Below are 22632 nucleotides of genomic sequence, written 5' to 3' on the forward strand. Positions count from 1 at the left end.
CGTGTCGCAATGCGTGCAGCGATTAACGAGACCATCAAAACCCTCCATCTTAACTATCAAAATACATATACATTCTTTCTTCTGAATTTCACAAATCCGATAGCAATGTTTAAAATTAATATGCGAAATAGATCTGTTTTATCATTATTAAAATACGAAGTTGATGATTGCATCAATAAAATATGTGTTCGATGAAGATTCTCGTGAAACTTGGGTTGGCCTTCCGGTAAAGTGACTTGCGAAAATCACCGATCAGTGAATAAGAATGATTTTAAGTGCCGCTAGCGGCTGATATGTCAGCGAGATACACAAAGACGAAGGACCTGAAGTTCTCTACGACGCGTTTTCATTTGGCCATGCGGGAAAAGGAAGGGGAGGAAGATCTATTATCTAAGAAAGACCTTAATAATCTCGATTCATAAAACCTAGTCTATCCTGGTACGCCGATACGCCACTGTCGGCCACGAGTGGGCTGATAAAGAATGACGATCGTAAGGGAAGAAAGTTGCACAGCGCTTATCGCCCAATAAATTCTACTTCAGCCAGCATCTGCCTGTCTCTTCCACCTTTCTCTTCCAGAGTTTTCTTCGTTTCCTCGCCTTTCGTAGAATCGTATCTCGCTCCACCTCATGTGCCGCAAAACCCGTGTAATTACCGCCAGCAAGTACCAACTAAATTCTCCCTTAACGACGAGTTACGATCGAATTAACAGATTGCCCCGCCGGAAAGATAGTCGTTGGACTCTTCCGGATCTTCGGTCTCCTTCGCATTCTATACACGCAATCATCTCTTATTAAGCCTGTCAATCCTAATTTTTACGCCTTGCTATAATATTTAAGGATTAAAGTATAAAAAAAAATAGGTAAAATAAGAAAAATCAAATTGTATAATTAATATTCTTGCATAATTAATATCCGCTTTGCGCGGTCCAACTTTAGATTTTAATTCAAATAATATTTCTTGCAATTTAAATTCATCTCTTTTTCGTATTACTTAATAAATTTTATATTTTATTAAGAATGTGAGATATATAAATGAAGTTGAGCTCTCTCCATTTCTGTGAAGACCTCTTTTCGAAATCACAAGACGAATATAGCAGAGTAAGAAATACGTAACATCTATTTAAATTCTTGCTTCAACCTTCGACAAAATCTGTTAACAATCTTCGTGTGTGATTTGTATGAGTCTCGATCGGAAACGCAAACATTTATTGTGTCACGTATATTATAACACATGTCGGAGCGTTCAAGTAAGCGAGAAATCGAAAGGGAGCGTGAAAAGTCTCAATGAAAGTTCGTAGCCGCGTAACAAATATATCGTGACGAAATTGAGATTGGTTATCGAAGGCAGCAACTTCCTCGCGAGGCGAGAAGGACAAGCGAGGGGAAGACGTGTCGAGATGGTGCAGCGTGGGCTCAAATCGGATAGTTTGTTCATTAGAGATATTTTCCGACGGATGAACGAGGCGAGAGGCGTTCGAGGGAGCGTGCTCAGAGTGTATTTGTCTTGATAAGTTTGAGGCAGGAAATGAGACTGTCGATAGGGAGGAGAGCCCGTGCTCGCCTCTCTTAAAAGAAGTACAGAATCGCCAGAAATGAGGATTTCGATTCATTTAACGAGGAATAACGGTTGTATCGAAGTATCTTAATAGTCTGGAAGCAACCTTGCACAAGTGCGAATTCTTCAAGAATAAATGTCGTGTTAAATTAACGCTGTATCCATTTAGGAAATTCTTAAATATTACGCGCCATAAAAATTTCTAACGTATCGCATTACGAAAAAATTAGGGCCAAAGTAAAAAGATCAACGGAACGATAAAGCAGAATATAGAGTAAATGTATTGTCCATGAAGAATAAGTATTCTGATGGCGGTTTATAGAATTCCATCGAGTTTGCAGTTTAAATGTTGTGTTAAAAATTGTCAATAATAGAGAATTGAAAAATAAAAAGAGGTTTTTTATTTTCCAACGCATATTGCATTGGACTCTTCAAAACACAATTGCAAGAATAGGAATCTAACTGTATCCGGAGCTAACTGCATCCGAATATCCACTATTATACATCGATCGCAGTCAGAATTTCATTGGTATTACGACCATTCGGAAAGCTCGTAAAAGGGCGATTGACTCGACTACGTCGCGTTACTTTTATATTCCAAAAGCGCATATAAAAATTAATGTAAATGCAATAGCTGTTAAGTTAGCGAGCAATAATCGCGCGTTTAAGAATCCAAGCGACAGAAAATATGCTCTAAAGCTATTGTAGAATAATCAATTTCATTGCAAGAGTTGAAAATAGAAGAAGGTAAAACTGTTCAGAAATTTCTATTTTAAAATCATTAAAAATTAAATTTATTGTGAAACCAAATTTAATTACTCCGTAATCAAAACAATCGATCTCATTAATTATAACTTGAAAATACAGAAAATCTTTCTTTCTCAAATAGAATGTAATTAATCGTTTTAATAATAAATTAGCTTAAAAATTAAATTTTCACGATCATAAATACGTGCAACGTTAATATCAAAGACAGGTATTTTAAATTATCTATTTTTTCGCTCAAATACACTTGCTTATATCCACCGATAGACTTGCTCCATTGCAGGCAGTTTTATCAAAAGTGTTATCGATTTTATACTTCAGCGCGACCAGTAGAAAACGGATGACAAAAAGCAAGAGCAAGACAGAACGAGGTGAAAGGAAAGAGGAAGAGAGAGAGGGAGATTTTCGCTCCCGTATCAGTGGGCAAGGCCCGTTTGACCTAGCACACATGCCGCCCATAGATCAACCAGAACCCTTAGGCCGAACCCCACCATGCCACGGGCTAACCATTAATTTACAACCCGCAGAGTAACCCCATGCCTCAACCCCTGCATACAGGATCCGCGTCCCCTTGCGGCAGATATGAGCTACGACGTGGCGCTGAGGGATTCAACCGCTCCAGTTCCCGGACGGTCCCTTCTATCTCTCCATTCGGTCTCCTCCGCTCGCCGTCTCCGTCTCCGTTGCGCCCAACCCTTAAACGATCTCCACCTACCCGAGAAATATCCCGTTATATCACGGCAAAAAAAATTTAAATCTATCGACGGCACATTTCGATTAATCTGCAACGATAACTCGTGAAGCTCACGAATTTCGCAACGTAGACTGATTTCGCTGGTAAAATATTATTTGCATTCTTAATGTTCTTTAGCTAAGTAGGTAATCTAATTAAAAATTAAAGAGATTCTCTGTATTTGATGATTCAACCTTTATTGTTAGTACAAGAACAGCTATCTCCGTTAATTATCGTATGTATAATATTCTCTATCTCTGACTAAAAAGTCTGCTAATATCCGAACATGTATAATCTCGACCTTCGGTCCTTCCAACGATGAAACGGATTTATCCAGCTCGACGTGTTCATAACGAGCTCGTCGGTGGAAGGAGTAAAGAACAAAACTCTTAATTGTCAGCGGACTTCAAACTATCCAGGACACGGAAGAAAGAAGAGACTAGAAGGGAGCAGAGTCGCAAAGATTAAGAGGAAAAGGGAGGGAGAAAGAAAGTCGCGAATAAATGCGAGGAGCCGAAAGGGTGCGGGAAATGCTCTTTGATTTTGCGGGCTTTATTTTCGCTTAATAAGCTGGTGCGAATAGGCCCGGCTGTTGCTTGTGCTTTGTAACTCGACGGAAGTAAGTTGTCCCCTGTTTCGTTTTGTTGTCCAGCAGTTCCTTCTCTCCTCCGTGTCCTGACCTCCCTACCCCCTCCCGCTCCTCCCGCGGGAATGAAAGGAACGAATAATTAGAGAAGGTTGGCGGGCACGGCCCGAAAGTTTCTGGCCAATTAATTAGACGGAGAAATGCACGGCACGGGAGGTAACCGGCGCATAAGCGCCAGAGACGGCAATTTAAACAGCGACAATTCGACTGCGATTATCGCTGCACAAACGTTTTGACGGCGCGCTTTTATAATGTAAAGACTTCAGTGTTGATAATGGCGGATATTAAAGACTTGAATACATAATAGGAGGTACACACTATGAAATTCATAGAATTTAGTATTAAAAAGATTGAATAGGTAAAATATAGTTAGAATAGCTATATATAAAAAGAAAGAAAGAAGTGTGAAAGTTCTACAGAAAAAAAAGATTATACGTAGATAAAAAATTTACAAGTCAAAGTTACGAACAGAAAAATGTATTTCAAAAGAGAGTTTAATTAGACGTAAAATGTATATAATTAAGAGGAAAATAATCTTTACGTGTTATTTTTTAGATTTACATTCTAATGATTACATCTTGATTTACATTTTAATGATTATTAAACTTCTATCTTTTGTAATATGTATAGTTATACACATTACAAGAGATAGAACTTTTTAAGAATGATGTAAAACGATCTTCTATCTAACTAATATTTGTAATTTTATTTATAACTATTCTACACTCATGATAACTTTTTCTGCTATATTTCTGAAATATTATCTGATGTATTATTTCTGAAGTATACATAAATATATAAGCAAATTTTTACGCGCGCGTGTTCCCCTAAACCAATTCATTCATATCTAAATGGAAATCAAGATTGAAGCAATAAAAAAGAAGATACTGAAAAAAATCATACCAAACAATCATAAGGCAGGACTTCATTATTTACATATACGTTTAAAACACGTTTACATTGCGTTCCGATAATTGCGTACTCACAGCTATGCATTGACAAGTCACGCTCTGTTGTCTCCATCGATCTTATAATAATAAAATATCGGCTTTACATTCGATGGGCGATAAGACGCACGCGCTCCCCTTTCACACCAAGGTACACTGTATATAGCGGCTGGACGCACCCCTTCGACCCTCCCACCAGTCCCTCTTCTTTCGACCCTCGTCGTCGGACTCGCCCCTCGTTTCCTCCACTTAAAAACCGGTAATTACTCTGATGCTGGTGCGCTCTGGCATTTACCATCCGCTTCGGTGTTACTCTGTTTTCTGCTTAACAGCGACACTCGACCCGAAACTCGATTTTCACAGCACGCTATATATCATTACATTATACTGCGCATTAGTCCTCGTGATGTGAACAGCGCAGTGAATTAATTTTGCAGTGAGTATCAAAAACGTTACCGTAAGCATCTCCCAACACGTTAGTTATTTTATATAACCTTTTGCAGGGCTCATAATTTCGCTTTAACGACATTTCTTTCAAAAAAATTATTTATTACACTTTTATTACTATTATTATTATTATTATTATTATTTAATAAATATTATAACGATTATTATATTATTAAAAATAATCTGCATTGCATAAGCTTGACTGTTATTATCTCATCACAGCTTAGAAATATTACTAATTTTGTTACAACTTTGTATTATTAGCTTCCCTTATTACTATAATTATGATTTGTTATAATTTACTTCCATTTCTTTTGTGAATAAAGTTGAAAGAACAAAGCAAGACTAAAAAGTATAAAAATCAGATTTATGGGCTATACCGATCGGTATACTTATTTTTACCGAAATACCAACCTTGACACGTCAATCATATTTGCGTTTTCTGCGCTTAACGACCAAAATGAATCTAACAAAAATTTCCGGAAGACTGACACGTGGCTGTGATGTTATGAATTTTTACGAGGACATTTGAATTCATACCAGATTATTCACGTATGAAGATGTACCTGACATATTTTCTAATAGACATAAACTTGCAAGATACCGATACTTTCAAGAAACATAAAATCTTTCAATCCTCAGGCAAACAATCAAAAAATAGAAATAATAAAAAATCCGTCAAAGTTGATAAAGAGAAAATAAAATAAAATAAAAATAGTAAATCTCCATTTTATGCGATATGTATGCAAATACATATATACATTACTTACCTTGATCGTCGCGTGGTGGGATCTTTCATAACCATAACCTCTGTGATGTCTCCATACTTGGTGAAATACTCCCTAAGGCTCTCTGAAACAATAAAACAATTTGATTATTTCTTGCACAATGAGAAATTATTATATAAATGTTTTCAACGACTATATGAGACTGAACGCTGTTAAAATATTCTCTTATCGTATTAAAAAAAAAAACATCGTATTATATCATTCTCACTCAAAAAAGTGTTGAGCAACGTTGTTTTTATTGCAATGCACATTTGCCATTTCTTTATGAAAATGTCCTTTTACGCAAATATACTATATGTCTGACAAAATGTAGCATCGCGACGGAAATCCAAATTATCCCTTCGCCCAGGCATCTGTCAACCAAAGTTAGAGCTGAAGGTAACACAGAAGATCACTGACGCTAATTGGAATTAGTAGATAACAACGCGAGTCGACACTTCGGAGCGTAATCCTCGTAGCCTGATAAACGCGGTGCGTGCGTCCAAAGTAAAGCTTTAGCTTAACACGACCTAGCTTTGATGGTAGCTAATTCTACACATTGTGCACCTGCTATGACGAGTTTGTCCAACGACCATTTCCTGTTAATGCGAATAGTTATAAAATTAGTTTCGTAAAATGTGCGTTAAAAATAAAAGAATGATACAAATTAAATCAGAATTATATAACTAATAACAAATATAGATTTAATAGATGCTTTTATTTTTATCCTTTATTCTAACCAACTTTTATAATTTTCTTATTAGAAAAAACTTCGTGAAATGAATTATTCAAATAAAAGCATAATAAAAGAGATACATATGTATCATAAAAACATGCGTTACGAAGACAAATCTGCAGATAGAAATATGGTTCTCAAACAGAGGAAATATTGATATCTTCTTCTACATAGTGAACGACAAAAAGGAACAAAAAAATTACACCCAATGTCTGTTCCCTTTTTACTTTTTAGTTGACCGAGAAATTATCCAATCGCGCACGTGCCTTACGATCAATGCGACCGATGTAACCAATGTAGAGCCTCGTCGCTTCTCTCCACCAGGGACACCCCCTTGACCCTTTTCGTAGGTTTATACCGAAAAGCTGAACACTGGCGGTAGGCCAGCATGGCCGCGCTCCAAATACGTCTTACACCTTATCTAATTATACGCTGTTTCATCCAGTCTACTTTAAAGACTTCGTAACGTTCGGCGGTTACTTGTCTGTGCAATAGCCGATGAGCCTCAATAAATCCTCAACACGATTTTAGGATATGCCAATGTACGAAAATAAATGTGTAAATTTTTGCCTTTTCAATGACTAATTAGCACATTCTCAATGACTTAAAATTTGAAACAAAATTTATTTTATATTACCATTATTCTTTATATAAAACTTTATATATTCTTTATATAATTCTTTTTAATTAATAACAACTCTTTAATTCGCAGAATTATAATTAAAATCCTAAGTTAAAATTATGTTAAATGTCGAAATTTAAAAAGTTATAAAATTGCATATTTATTAATAAAAATGCAATATAAATATACCATTCAAATAAAAAAAAGAAAAATATTGAATTGGAAAGAACAGTTGCCTATTAAATAGGCAATATGAATCTTGATTATTGCTTGTATTTTCCATGCGAAATGCGAGCGAGAGAGTGACTGTTGCAATCGTGGAAAGCTTGGAGTGTTTGATAATTGTTATTGCTGGGGCGCGGAAAATGCGAGATAACTAGACTTGCAAATTCAGCGCACGGCATTAATCAATGAATTATTGGTATCTCCAGGTCATTAGCCGCCGGGCACCACCTGTTTGGTAACGAGCTCCGTGCATAAATTACATCCGGCCCCTCCACTGTTAATTAGTGGTACCAAGTCGGAATTCTTAAGGAGGCGATACAGCGAGAACCTGTTATCAACCCCACGCCGACTAATGTTCGTTTCATGACGAAACATTTAAAAGACAATTAGGCTAGACTAGAGACATTGACGTCACCGTTTATTACGCCATTATCCCTCTCGGAAATAAGATTTTGTTAATAAAAACGGGCATTATTGAAGCGTGTCGTTGAACTGCTTCTTAATGGATTTGTAATTTGCATTTAATTCAAAGAACTTTTTTTTAGAGAACGAAAAAACGAAACCTTTGAAGGTACTGTTCAAATCTTGGAAATTCGCATGTGAAGAGCAATAAAAGGATAATGATTGATCGCATTCTCCCTATTTGAAATCCGTATTAAACACAAATAAAAGGCTAAAAGACTCTTTAATAGTTTTCCCAAATTCCATTTAAAAATATAGATGAAAAATATGGGAGGAAGATTAAAAAATGTTATTCTTATCTCTTCTAAATATATTAAAAACGTGATATAACCAATCTAAAAATTTATTTTATTTTTATACGCTTTTGCTGTTTTCCGTAATTTTTGAAAAAACCAACATCTAACTTTTTTGTTCGGTACGTAATAACATTTTTAATTTATTGTAATGCTACTTATATTGGAAATGTTTTTAAATTAGAAAAAAGTATATTACCTTTTTAAAGAATTTTCTCTGTTAAAATGTTTATATATTTTTATATTATTCACACATTAGGAGCGCAGGTTTTCTGAAACATATTTTTTTATTTACACAACACTTTACTTTGGTAATTTCTTAAACTCGCTAACGTCACCTTACTACAAAAATATCATTAAATTGAAAGGGGAGTCCTCGCCCATACCTTTTGTCCTCGCTAAACGGGCTTGCCAATTCTTCCGTAATTTGTCCCGGCTCCCGGATTGATGGAAGCAATTTCGTCGTTCTCGCGAGAAGACGCTCTTAAAACGCGGCCGCGATCCGCCGAAATTTACGGCTTGTCATTTCCTTAATTGTTCTCCGGCACAACTTATTTTTCACGCGCGGCCCTCGGTCGTCTAGCATTCTCGTTTGAGCCGTTCCAGTCGCTCGAAAAATAGCCGCTCGTGCCTTGGCCCTTTGCCGATGACGCGACTAGCTTACTCAGCCCAGAATTCTTCCCTGTTCCGAATAGCAACAAACGGAAGCTGGAGCGATACGTTGTCGACTCCGAATGAAGAAGTGCTCGGGGAAAATGGAATGTTTACTTGTAACTTTCTTTAACTCTTCTCTCAAGAATGCAGTAATTTATTATAGTGTTGAAAGCAAACTAAACTGCAGTTCACTTGTTATAGCAGCAGTTCGTTCATTAACTGAGTGTATACGTATACGAATAGAATAAACAGAGAAAGACAAAACCGCATTTTTAAACATATATATAAAAGAATTGTGGTATATCTCCTCTAATATGTAGATAATATATAAATATTTTCAATTGTATCTTTTTTTATGACACAATAGAACTTAAAGTTCTATCTGGAATAGAGGAAAAAATTACAGTTAAGGGAGTTTACGAGCGGTGAATTTGTCGAAGTAGCATGCATTGTATTGCGTTTTGCATTGGTAATGTGCCAACCACAGTTTTCTTCGGCAAAAGAATGCTGCGTTTCTGCCGAGTTTGCAAACTTACGTTTTATATATCTTAACGTAAAATGCAGTTGTTCGTATGTAACACGTTTATATCACGCATTTTCACAAATATAAAGTACATATTTCAGGTTTTAAGAGATTGAAATAGATCACATTTATGTTCAATGTTCACGAAAACATAGTTTAAAAGTGATTGTAAATTTATATCTATAATAGACAGATCCAATTTTATGATATCAATCCCTCTAATAATCCCTCGAGCAAGAACCGAAAAACTTGTATACTTTTCAAAAAGTTTAGTAAAAATTAATACTAAACTTGTTTGGTAGACACAGAATCGATAACAATTTTGAATTGATATCAACTGTTGTTTGCATCTAAATTATTCTAAAAAGTTTTTTAATCTAATAACAAACTAAGTTGAAACTTTCTTTTCATCAATGTATACAGCTCCGAAGAGAGGTGCTAGAAGTCTCAATAGCTTCTAAAGAATTGTCCAAAGAGGAGAGCTAATCCGGAACTTCTTCCCTACTTCCAAATCCACGGATGCTGATGCAACCTTTACTTGCTTTGGACCTCTTCATTCTCTCTGTCTATCCGGACCTTTCGTCTCGCATAGCGCCACATCATGCTTCGAGCATATTGGTCGTCGTACCATGAGAACCGACTATCCATGCAGCAGTCAATGGCGGAAGAAGAGACGGCGAGGTGACGGGCTCCATTCAAATGAGATTCACTGCTAGAGAGGAATCTCGGAAGAGATGCCAGGAGGCTGAAGAGGTAGCAGGAGACGCCGTGAAAGAGGGGCGGAGGCAAGCACGGTGTGCATGCTGGCCTCTGCTCGAGTGTTTTTCTATTCAGAGAAGACTCACATAAAGTCCTATATACCGAGTTCTATCCTATCCTATCTCCCGGATCCCCCAGGAGCCAGGGAGGATACGGGATGAGAGAGGCGAAGGGGCGGTTCTCCCCCATTCCGGAGGGCCGTTCATTGAAACGAATGGCCTTGTCCGCCTCTTCCTCCTCGTCCCTTCGTCTTCTCTATCTTCCTTTACCCCGCTCCTATCCCGTCTTCACGGTCTTCCCGTTTCTCTCTCATTCTCTCTCTGTTTCTCTCTCCTTCCTCCTGCTATCCCATCCCTGACCCTCGAACGTACCTTTCCTCCCTCCCTTTCCGATCTCCAGCCGCGCTTCTTTCTTCGCTTCTTCCTCGAGTTACGCCTCCCGCGAATCTGCCAGGATTACTTATCCTTCGCCAAAGGACGCTCAAGGCTCAACCTAAAGCATCATTTGAATAAACGCGGAGTTACTGCACGCCTGTTCCCGGCAGGAACGGGCGGGCGAGAGATAGAATCTCTAGGCTATATCTCCATGGCTATATTAATGACGTCGTGATACCTCCGAGGCAAAAAGAGGACTCGTCGCTCTCTATTACCCACGGGATGAGATTCCTGTCAGCAAGGATGTCACATCTTCGGCAACGGGTCACGATACTCGTGCATCGCTTCGCTGTTATAGCGACGCGTCGAGGCGAAGAGAATTCTAATTTGGTATACGATGATCCACGTTACGGTGGAATTCTTCCTATTCCTTAGAACGTAATCGGTTAATGATAATAGCAGCTAATAATGATAGCACGCGACTCAATAGCTCGTTGTTGCGATGTTAATAAAAATTAAAGACGTAATGTACAGAAACGTATAGCCTAAAAAATTTAAAGGATAGCGACTTCTTCAAACTTGAGGTTGAAAATTGAACAAGTTACTAACGTTAGAACAATTAACAAATCAATAAGAAAACGGCGACGAGTCAAATACCAACTATAGAATATATGAACAAATAACATAGTCATTTTAAAAGCTTAAGTTCTTTCTAAAGTTAGATCACATAAATATAAAAGAAATATTATTGCTACTAGGAGCTATGAAATAATAATTCTGAAATTGATATATCAATTATATCGATAGCGATTTCTCGTATCGAAAAGAGAAGTTAAGTATTATCGATTTAATGTCACGCAAGAGATAGAGATAGATTTTAAAGATAGATTGGTTGGCACATGGTGGTTACACTTCACGTTATTCATTTAGATTTAAACAATTCATCGATTGATTTACGCTTAAATCGCTGATTCTAAGCTAATTTAGGCTGTTTCTCTTTTCTTAAGGGAAAGAAAATGTGACAAATAACATCCGCTATTTTCATCCTTCACGCGCAAGTCGTGTAAGTTGTCTCTAAAAAAACATTATGATGCTCATGCTAAGTCAATAATAAACCTCTATTTCTGTATCCGAGCGTACCAGAATTAGTGACGAATACTCAGCGACCTATCCGCAAATACGAGGCTCACGCGCACCATCGATAAATGTGACACAGCGGTGCTGTCAAAGACATTACGCAGATGCACATAAATACGTCTTTGCATGAATTATCGAATAAACATTGCAGGTGGCAGTCAAAATTTCAATCGCTAACTTAAGAAAAGCATCAATATCTTTCAGTATTTAATATTATTAATGATTAATTAATATAACGTCAATATATGTCATTATTATTGAATCATATTGATATACTATTAAAATAAATTTATCTTAATGTTGACTCAACAAGATATTTTCCTCATCAAACTATGTCGATATCTAAAACTGGCAAACATCAATTTCTAATAATAAAAACTTTTATGGACTGCATTATGTTATTAATATTTTTATTCATGTGCTTTATGAGTAATATTTTTGGTATTGCCGGTCAACAAATAGCCATGCATTCAGTAACTGTTCAAGTGTTATTGTGACAATAAGTAAAATATCAAACGTGATTCATTTCATAGAGGAAAATATAATCAATTAATGTTCCACTAGCGAAAATCAATAGAATGAATTCTTCACATTGTGCTATATCAAATAATCCTTAAACCGCCATTAATATCGTTAAGTCCCAAAATATCATAATTACTGATCAATAGACACTATCATCAGTCTATCGTCAGAACGGTGAATTTTCCATCCGATTTGTAATACTATTAATATTCAACGTAACTATGTTCATTATTGCATGGTGAGGAGTCTAATAAATGGCTGTGTAAATTGCGGTGGTCCAATTGCCGCGACCTTCCGCATTTGAGATCAGGTTCAACAAACTCCTCGGCCAGTCGGGTAGAGCAACAATCATACGACGCGACGTTATGCACATCGAGTAAATAAATAAATATCAAGTTGGCCGCTGCATGAAAATTCCCGTCCCTACGTTCCCGCGGGACAAGACGCCACGGACCGGAACGCCGCGTCTCCTACTTCGAGATGCTCTCGCGTGCCGGCGTCTATTTTGGCGAACGTACCAGCGTTCCAAAAAGATCGTGCCGTCTATCCGTCGTGACTGTCTTCTTGCACAGCGACGAGCCATTAACGGCAACGTAAGCGTACACTTGGGTCCGGCTGGAATCGTAGCGTGCCGATCGGATGAGCCGCGAGGGAATCGGACGTAGCTTGCCAAAGAGAGGGAACCAATTCTAAATTGCTATAGTTCTTTTTAGGGACAAACTAGAAATGTTTTTTTTTTCTTTTTCTTTAAGCAGACTGACCTCGTACATCATTGGTAAACTAATTTAAATGTTATACTAATTTAAATGTTGGATCAATATTAGTGAGTATCAGAGAGTGTATACAAGAATATCAAAAACATGCACGAGGATAATTACTATATAATTCTACAGATTCGCGATAATTACGCCAAATGACAATTACAAGTTAAAACAATGAAATGTCATCATCTTGTAGTTATAAAAAATTATTATTCTAAAGTTCTGAGAAAGAAATCACACAGCTTGGTCAATTATATTTTATTATATTAATTATGCTTTTCGTATATAACGTACAAAAAGCTTAAGTTAATCTTAATTCTCTTATTATTGTGGTCGCAAGCAATCTTCAATCTCGACAGATCCAAAAGTAACAGCGAATAATATTTATTATAAAGGATTTAACTCGAATCGGCATAACAAAGGAGCGAACGCCACGAAGGGGGTGGTAATAGACGGGGGTAGGTTGATTCTCTACGCGCGCAGAGTAGGAGCGAGACGTAAGAGAAACGACAGAACCTAGAGCCTACCTGGCTGTGAGCCAACCCCGCTTCCAGGATTCGCGATAGTGCCGTGGTTGATGCATAGCGAGAGAGCAAGCAAGGGAGATGCATATAACGAGAAAGCGAGAGAGAGAGAGAGAGGGGGGGGAGGGAGAAAAGGAGAAAAAGAATGTATAGTTTGTACAGTGTAGGCACCCCCCCGACAGGCGCACAGCACTCCACCCCTCTTCCATCTACTCGATCGTATGGGTGCCCGCATTGCAGCTATGGCCCACCATCCTAATGATGGCAACCACGCAGGTACGACTACTTTGCTACCTTCTTTCTCCGTCCCTCTTTGAGCCACCCTTTCTCGTAGTTCCTTCCCCCTTCTTTCTTTCTCCCTACGAGACTCACTCGGGCTCTTTGTCGTCAGACCCCACTTTTCTGCTGACACTTTGCTGCGAAGCGTCGTCGCGCTTTCGCTGACCGCGACTGATTTTCTTGATGGCACTCCCCCCGTTCTCGAGAATACTCCGCTTCCGCCTCTCTTGATCTTTATTTCGCGTCACTTGAAGTTGATCGAACCCAGCGACAAGCTTATGGCCGACGGCGATTAACTTAATAAATAACACCCGCACAGCATTCAGGATGGAAATAGGCGAGCGTGTACAAAGAAAAATCTGAATCTCAGATTTATGGTTAAGGACAGTATCGATATGAGAATCTCGCAGCAACTTGATGAAATCATTGTCTTAATACACCTGCCATGTTACGTAGATGTTTCATATTACTATCGTAGGATTACTTTATCTTCCAGCTATAAAATGTTTGTAAAAATAGATAAAATAAATGTATGCCTTAAATTAATGAAATTTTAAGATACTTGATAAATAGATTCTTCTTTTAGAACTTTATTTCTAATATTTAATATAAAAAATTAAATATTTACGACAGATAATAGCTTTCTGACAAACAATAAAGAAATATGGATCGCTCATTCTGGTCAAATGACCCCTTTTCTTACAGAACTCTGCTATTCGACTTTAAGATCAATAATATTTGACCGCTGCCTGCCTAGCAAAGGTTAATTCCATTCGTAATAAGGTGGATAAACGCCGGGAACGACTCCGCGAGATCGGGAAATCGGCGATATAGCGAATTCGGAGAAGCTTCGGAGAGTGCAAGAAGGGCAAGCCAGCGGAGAAACGAGACAGAGTTCCATTCTTGTTACTCCCGGCGACATCTTTAATTCATCGAATACGGATTGCGGGCTGAATCCCTGATGAGCTTTATTCCACATCCGCACGCTCGAACTATCGGACCCGATGAGAGATTCTCATACGATAATACCTATCGCTAAGCCACTGTTCCACGTCTTCCTTATACCGCGCCTCCACTTATCCTATATCCCTCGCTGTCCAACCTCTCTCTTTCTCGCCCCCGTGTACCTGCGTCTTCGCAACTAGTGCTGCCCACTTAAGAAGCTCTTGCTGCGAGCTTTTTCGTTTTCGGCTCTGTCTCGTCCCGAATCTCCGATCCACTTCGGCTTCCTCTTCCGCGTCGCTCAACTCCTTCCAATCTCGGACCCTCAATCCTTTCTCGGGTTTCTCACGGTAAATCGCGCGGAAAACTAGCCGGTGAAGATTCTCCCTTCCCAGCCTCCGTTTCCCACCTCTGCCCCGTCCAATGAGTCCGATCGCCGACTCCCTTCCGTTCGTTTGTCTCACAGCTGAGCGCTATCAAGAATCGCATCCACTTTCTGATAGCAATTTCGGAGTCTACATCGATTTATTTTTTACCAACATTGTTACGCTCGGAGATAATCTAATTTCTGATTATTATTTCTTTCCATAGAAATATCAAATAATTTGTTACATGCAAAGAGATGATATTTTGACATATTAAAAGGCAATTTATTTACTCGTGAGTAAAATATGAAAATTATCTTTCTAGTAATCTTTAAAAATAAAAGCAAAAAATATTTTAATTATTAATCAAATGTTAATTAAATGTTCACAGAATAATCACACATAAACAGTTAGAAGATTAAATTACACGGCTGAAAAATGATGACAATAATTCTTGAGTTAACAATTGAAAAGCCTTTTTACGAATTAAACTTTATAGATATAAATATATATTTCAAAAAATTCTTTCCTCTATTTAAATCCAAGCGAGTTTTAACAATATTTTATTTCGAGAGCTAGTTATACGGATATTTAAAGTTAAATGTTATCTGATTGATTGAACGTTGTCTTATTTAGTAGCTTTCCTATTTTCAAGATTAAATGTTTCGACTGAAGCTTAAATTACCTTTCAGTTAAGATAAAGTCACTTGACTGAAGAATAAACTCTCGTTGTTTGCATTCTGGAACTCTTAGTTACGACAGGTCCCGAGAATATAAGCAGAGTAATTGAAATTTCCAATCTGACTCTGACGCCAGCGTCATCCAAAAAGAGACGAAATTTCGGTATTGTGTTTATTTCTATGCAATCCCGCAGCATTAAAAAAGATTTTCCTTCTTTTTTGGCAATCGAACTTCGCCGGATCGATCGCCAATAGCGAAATAATCAGAAATCCAACAAACCACGTTTCAATGATAGTGTCTAATCTCTTAAATTTTTAATCCTTGGTCGTCGGCTTGTAAGCTGTCAGATCTGGTGATTTTGTTCTCAACAATATATACAATACATATATCGTACCAAACCATCTCGAAACTATCAAGCAGAAAACAGACGAGAAAGAGAAACAGATGTAACATTTCGAAATGTACTTGACTCGTCGAAACTTGTAAAACTGAACAAATAATAACAATAATAAGTTTAAAATTTGTCATTGACTAAATTACGAAATATTTAAATAATACAAACCAAACAACGAAAAAGATAATAGTTACGAAATATTATATTCTGTTTCTTCAAACTATAAAGAAGTATGATGCTAGATGTGGAAGAGGGAGAAAAGAAAGAAGAAGGGAGACAGACGGTCACGATTGCAAAGAAAGTCTTCGTGCCAAGGCCGCCTTAATAATTCAAATCTCTCAGTACTCGAAAAATTGAATTTAATAATTCAGCCCAATAGGAAACCCCGGCCGGTTACGAACCGACAGAACCCGATCAAAAATGCAATATCCAGCTCGATTTCTTAATCCGATTTCAGTGGCGTGCGCCTCGGTCGCAATCGACGGCGCGCTCAACCCTTTCTTTTCTTCTACTGCGAGATATCCGTTTCGTTCGCCGAAGAAACGCGCAAAAGCGATCGCAAAACACACGACGGAGGTATAAATGTCGGGCATGCCTCTACAGTTACGCGTTACATGCGCGCTCGCGTAAAATCACACTCAAGCCTTACAAAGCCAGTTCTAATCGGTTTGCTTTGGCCTCCCATTTATCAGCGCGGAATGTAGGGCGTTCTAATAAGTGCCGAGAATACTTAATGGACAAACGCACACGATGATCATGAAGCATTCATCTATCTCCAGTTAAGAGACAATATATACCTTCTCTCTCCATATCTTATCTTTAATTCTAATATTTAATTCTAATATCCACACACACATTTGTATTATTTAACTTTTACTTTCATTTAATTAGTATTAAGTTGATATCTACTTATTATAAGTCTTAATTTCGATTATTATAAAAAGCCGTTCCGTCGACTGCAAATTCTTTGACGCTTTGAAATCGACTGACTGAGCTGTTTGCTTTCAAATTGGCGTACATAAAAGTTCGAAACGCGATAAATTCAAGTAGCGTACAAACACAAATCGATGTGAGCATTTTTCAAACTTGAGTTGCGCTACTTTAAAACTAAACGGCTCAATACGATCCCGTCTTTCGCTTCGATTTCTATAGCAATACTCATCGAAAAAGTTCGGCGCCAATCGACTTTCTACGCTTACACTTCTATCCAGCTTAAAATAAGAAAATTCGAATAAAGGAAGCTGTATATTACCGCGCGCTGAAAACTCCTCGTGCTTTCGGCAAAAGGCAATCGATAGTTTGAAAGGATAGAAAGTATATGCGCGGTGCAATTCATTCCGTTTGTTCAAAGAGAATCCCATTTGACACTCTGTCATCTAAAGACAGAGACTTTATGGACATCGCGTATACTCGTACGTAATTCACCTGTCTGCTGGCAAATAATGGAAACTGCGCTTTTGAATTATGACGCAGATGAGCGAGACGCGCGATGCAATAGATCGCGTTTTATTATCGAAGTCTGGACGCGCAATTGCGACATCGTTGTTACGACGAGGAAGAGTAGAAAGCAGAAAGATGGGAACTCGTGCGTAGACGGGCGAGTTAACCTCCGTTAACCCTGGTCTGTTGAATTCAATATTGATGACGTCAAACTGTATCACGTCTTATAGCTACGAATGTCCGAGCAAACCGTGCGAAAATGTACGTGACGCCAAAACGATTAATACTTTAACTCGTTATATCCGAGATACGATTTCTCACACATGAGATTATTGATACGTGTCCTTCTTTATTTGTTTGTATAATCTATTCACTTTCTTTTTCTTTCTCGAGGTTTTTAGATTAATGGAAAATTGTGAAAAATAATATTCAGTATTTAAATATAAGTTAAAGTATAGTTAATAACTTATATTTTAATACTGAATTGTTTTTTACAAATGTACCAGGAACTCTAAAATTTTTTGCAGAAGAATCAGAACTCTATTAATTAGATCGAAATTTTAAAAATAGGGGGTTAACTATACGAAGTGTCAAAGAAGACTATAGAAAAGATAGATTTATGGTTATTTTTGAAATATTAATAAAAAAATATCTCTCTCTGCAGTGTGAAAAACAATATCAAAATTTTATGATTGACTTATTTAAAGTAATTTCATAAAAACAACACAAAATAAATTATTTTTTATTTTCTTAAATAGTAAAAATTATTTCAATTATTTAATATAAAATTTGTACATCTTAGCAATGTTGTATATACAATTAAATATAAGATCAATTTTATCTTAATTAATAATAATTTAGTCTTTCTCAAACAAGCATTAAAATTTTACAATTTTAATGCTTAGCATTAACGTTATATTACATCGGTTATTTGCGTTCAATAATCCGAAGGTATTTTAATGAGAGATAGAGCAACTTTATCTACTGTCAATGCCAGAATATATCGGTAAGATGTCCAAACTTAGAACACTTATAATTAGTAGCTTAGGGACGGTCTTAGTTTGATACGTCAGAAGCGCGAAGGACTCGCCATGCGTCTATTAGTCGCAGAAATAAACGAAATCATGCCAAGCGCACTTGGGCAACGAGTTTCGAGGTCTTCTAATATCTATTGCGATAGACTGTGACAATATGCTCCTCGATCAGCCTAATTAATTCTTCATTCTCGTAAGATTTTGTAAAATATTTATTTAAGAATTAAAAAAAATATATAGTTTTTCTTCAAATACGTAATATAAAATATAAATTAGATACATATATAGGCATATATTTATAAAACAATAAATCCTGCAATTAATGAACTTATGTATAAAATATCCTTATTTTCAGCGTCTCATATTTTATAATAAATAGATTCTCTTTTACAAATTTAGAAGCGACAATTAGTCATCTTCACAGTAGCGAAATGATAAGAAATTCTTTTATTTTCTATAGCATTTATAGCCAAGTGTTCGATACTGATAATAGGATTTGTTGATTAAGATTCATGATTACTATTTATTTCGGTCGTGTTTGGGCCGGATTTCGCAGCGCTAAATTTGGCGTGGCTTGGTGCCCTGATGCAATCTGCTCCATTAGCCCCGATATCCCTTTTCCAACGTAACGATGAAAGCTTAAAGGTATTGCGTGGATTTGTTGTCAAAGCCAATAAATCTTTTATACGATATGCACTCGGCTCGTTGTAAACGTAAAATTACTTACAAATAAAACATTTTCAAAGTTTATTATTACTAATGTCCAAAATTTGTATTATACATTGCTGATTGAGACTCGACAGGAAAACTGTTAATGGAAATAGAAAAGGAATCGACTCTCCGTCAGCTGTTATGTTTGCATAAAGCTGTTATGTTTGCATAAAGCTGTTATGTTTGCATAAAGCTGTTATGTTTGCATAAAGAATTTTAATTCCCAACGTATATTTACACTCCTTCTTGATTTTCTTTATATATTATCATCATCGTCGTCGTTGGTATTGTCATCGTCGTTGTTCGCTTTCCACCGTCTTCTGCTCCTTTTTTGCTTTCTTCTTCCTGTTTGTACACTTCGCGAGACTCACCCCGACTCGCATGGAGAGAGAAACTTCCGTCCAATCGACGGAAATGAAATGTCGAGGCCGTGTGGAAGTTCCGGCATATACGCGAGTGTGTGTGTGTGTGTGTGTGTGTCCGCCTCTGCCTCGTTTCTAGAAAAGCCGGTGCGGCTCGAAGCTTCTACTTCTACCATTTCAACTTACCGGCGTGTCCGTTCGAGTATATTAAAAAGGAAGTCGTAACAAGAGCACTCGTATATTTGCACAGTTATTTGTAATAAATAACTGTAACAAGCATGTGATTTTCATACTTATCGATTAAACAAACATTCCTCCTTTTTGCGACCATATTAAGTTGTCCCTACTTAATTTGTTCAAGCGATTTTGATACACGTATGAAAAAATCATTTTATAACAAAATCATTTATAATACATATTTATAACACATATACAACCAAAAACACCAAAAATATACAGATTAAACACAGTCGATTAGTAAAGTACAATTAATGTTTCTTTTAAATAAAAGAAACCTATTTAGTAACATTAAGTCCTAGAGAAAAATTATCTTTCTTTTTGTGAGTTGCTAAAGATAAGATTGCGAAGAAGGGAATATTGTAGAAGAATATCAGGCAGGAAAAAAGAAGAAGCGGTAATACCAGAAAGCTAGGATTGGCCGCGATGCGGCATTCAAGAGATTAATTCTTTCGTCCCGGGTACGTTGCAAAGATGAGGTCGCCAGCTCCGCCGCAAGTTCGAAAGCTGCGGCCCCCGAATAATGCAACAATCGTGTTCCAGCGGCCTGTATCTCGCGTCGCTGACCTAACCACCATCCGTCTCTCTCGCTATACCACTTGGAAACACGCAAATGCAGCCAGAGGTGTGCATCCTAATGTAACCACCCCTATGTAGGGGTAGCTTTGAGCCAACTCTGATCCTTGTGATCTCACCCTTATGTACCATTCGTCCTTCCTTTATGTGTATCGATGCAAGCCACTGCCTACATTAACTTTCGCAACTTCTCTTTCCCTTTCTTTAAGTATTCGTAAAGTCATTCGTCAATATATTAATTTTTTTCGAAGATTACCAAAGACATGCCTGTATTTAACATTGCCAATATTTGACTTACAAATTTCGTCTCCTCTCCTCCTTTCGAAGATAATCTTAAATCAAATTTAATTTCCGAATTAAATATTACGACGTCCGCGATATTTTATTTCAATTTTCGCAAACCTTCATTCTATAGAGTTATATTTCAAAAGATATTTATATTTAAAAAGAGATTCTTCAATCTTTTTTTCGTTAGAGAGACTCTCTTTAATTTTAGAAAGACTGTCATACGCTTTTCAATATGCAATCCAATGGTGCCGATATCCGCTTTCCGATCAGCATGAAAATACCCTCGGAAGTCTGTTACTTTCGTCTCCTTCCCGCTTTTCCTCTCGCCGTCTCTCTCGCACAGCCACAAAGTCACGGTCCACCGCGGACCTAAGCTGGTCAGTGTTTGACCTCGTCGGACCGGTTCGGCACAGGAAACACATGAAACGTTTTCTCGCGATCCAGCCCTCAAACTACCCTCCTCCTCTGCCCACTCCCTGTCTACTTCTGCATTACTCCGTACTTTTTATCAACCATGAAACCTCAAATGTACAAAGGACGTAGCCGAGCGAGAAGAAGAGCGAGGGCGGCTTTGACCTCGCTATGCGAACCGCAATCCTACGAATATTCCGTTCAATGCAGCCAACGTTTGGAACTGCGGCGCGGCAGGAATAGAAAATTACAGCCCACTTCGAAATTTCGTTTATGTTAAAAAGAGAAACATAAATACAATATCTAAATAATTGTCGAAAAGAACTTCTTAATCTCGAATTACTCTGATATTTCTCCGATCTAAATTCTTTAACTGATACGATGTCTATTTTAACAAAAATTTGATTAAACCTCCTCCACTTCGTCTCTTTTTTACCGCATCCGAAAAACTCCTGCACCAATAATTTTAGTGGGATTGCATTTCGAGCGCCGCTAGAAAGTTTATCCTGAAACTTCTATGCGCGTCACTGGTGCGGAACAAGCCCACGGGCTCGTCAATGAGCTCTCGAAAGTCCGAACTGCCATTGCTACCCAGACGAAATATATTCGGTGGTAGAATTTTTTAAAGCGCCGCGCGCCGTAGATTATTCGCTTTCGCCCGGAGATTTGAAGTTAATCGACCAGTTTAATTTCGAAAGTTTCATGCAGTAAGTTTTGCTAACGCGTTAATTAAGTAATCACGTAAAATATAATGAAATATATTATAAAATACGCGTTCGCGTAATAATTGTCAAATATATCTATAAAATACTAAACATATCATAATTATTGCGATAATAGCAATTTCCAGCGTATTCCACAAAGTTAGAAATCTAAATTCTCCTCAAATTTATTAGTTTGGAATAATTGTTAATATATTTGTTAAGTATGAGACGCGAATAAATCCATAAACATATAAAAAATTATTTCGCAACAAAATCCTTTATTTCATAAACGTTGTATTAATTCATGCTTTTAAAACTTGCTACTTATTTGCAATTTCGACCTTCCTCGATATTGAAAACTCAAATTATAGAAAAATAAGCTCAAGTTACGAATTTGAAACTATAAATCTATAATTCGTTTTCTTCAATTAATCTAGATTAAAGAAACCATATAGATATTATGAATATAGAAGGAACCGTCGTGTAGATTCTCTCTCAACGAAATTGTGGACGCAAAAATTTTTAATTATCAACATAAAGTATCTTTGCGGTTAAGCTTTCAATAAAAATTCTGCCAAAGTTCACTTAAAATTAATTAAAAAAGTAGGTCGTATTAACGGAATACGGAAAAGGGGCGAGAAAAATTATGTCCTCGAACTCGTTCGTAACGTTTTAATTATCCCGGGCTGGCCGGCGTAATACTGCCTGCATCCGCGCGAATTTATCAAATGCCATTTTTAATCGGATCAAGTGC

General features: G+C 37.3%; 1 protein-coding gene across 5 annotated transcripts in view; it reads right to left on the minus strand.

Moving 5' to 3' along the window:
- The window catches only part of Rbp6 (RNA-binding protein 6), a 598496-nt gene that overhangs the window by 364247 nt on the left and 211617 nt on the right, over positions 1–22632 (minus strand). For all 5 annotated transcript variants that reach the window (XM_071701376.1, XM_071701372.1, XM_071701373.1 and 2 more), the window contains exon 3: positions 5866–5947. In XM_071701376.1, the coding sequence (XP_071557477.1) occupies positions 5866–5947 (82 nt within the window). The remainder of the gene's footprint in view (positions 1–5865; positions 5948–22632) is intronic.

Source organism: Temnothorax nylanderi, unplaced genomic scaffold (assembly GCF_030848795.1).
Source record: "Temnothorax nylanderi isolate EJ_2023f unplaced genomic scaffold, tnyl_v1.0 TNYL_tig0025_pilon, whole genome shotgun sequence".
Lineage (NCBI taxonomy): Eukaryota > Metazoa > Arthropoda > Insecta > Hymenoptera > Formicidae > Temnothorax > Temnothorax nylanderi.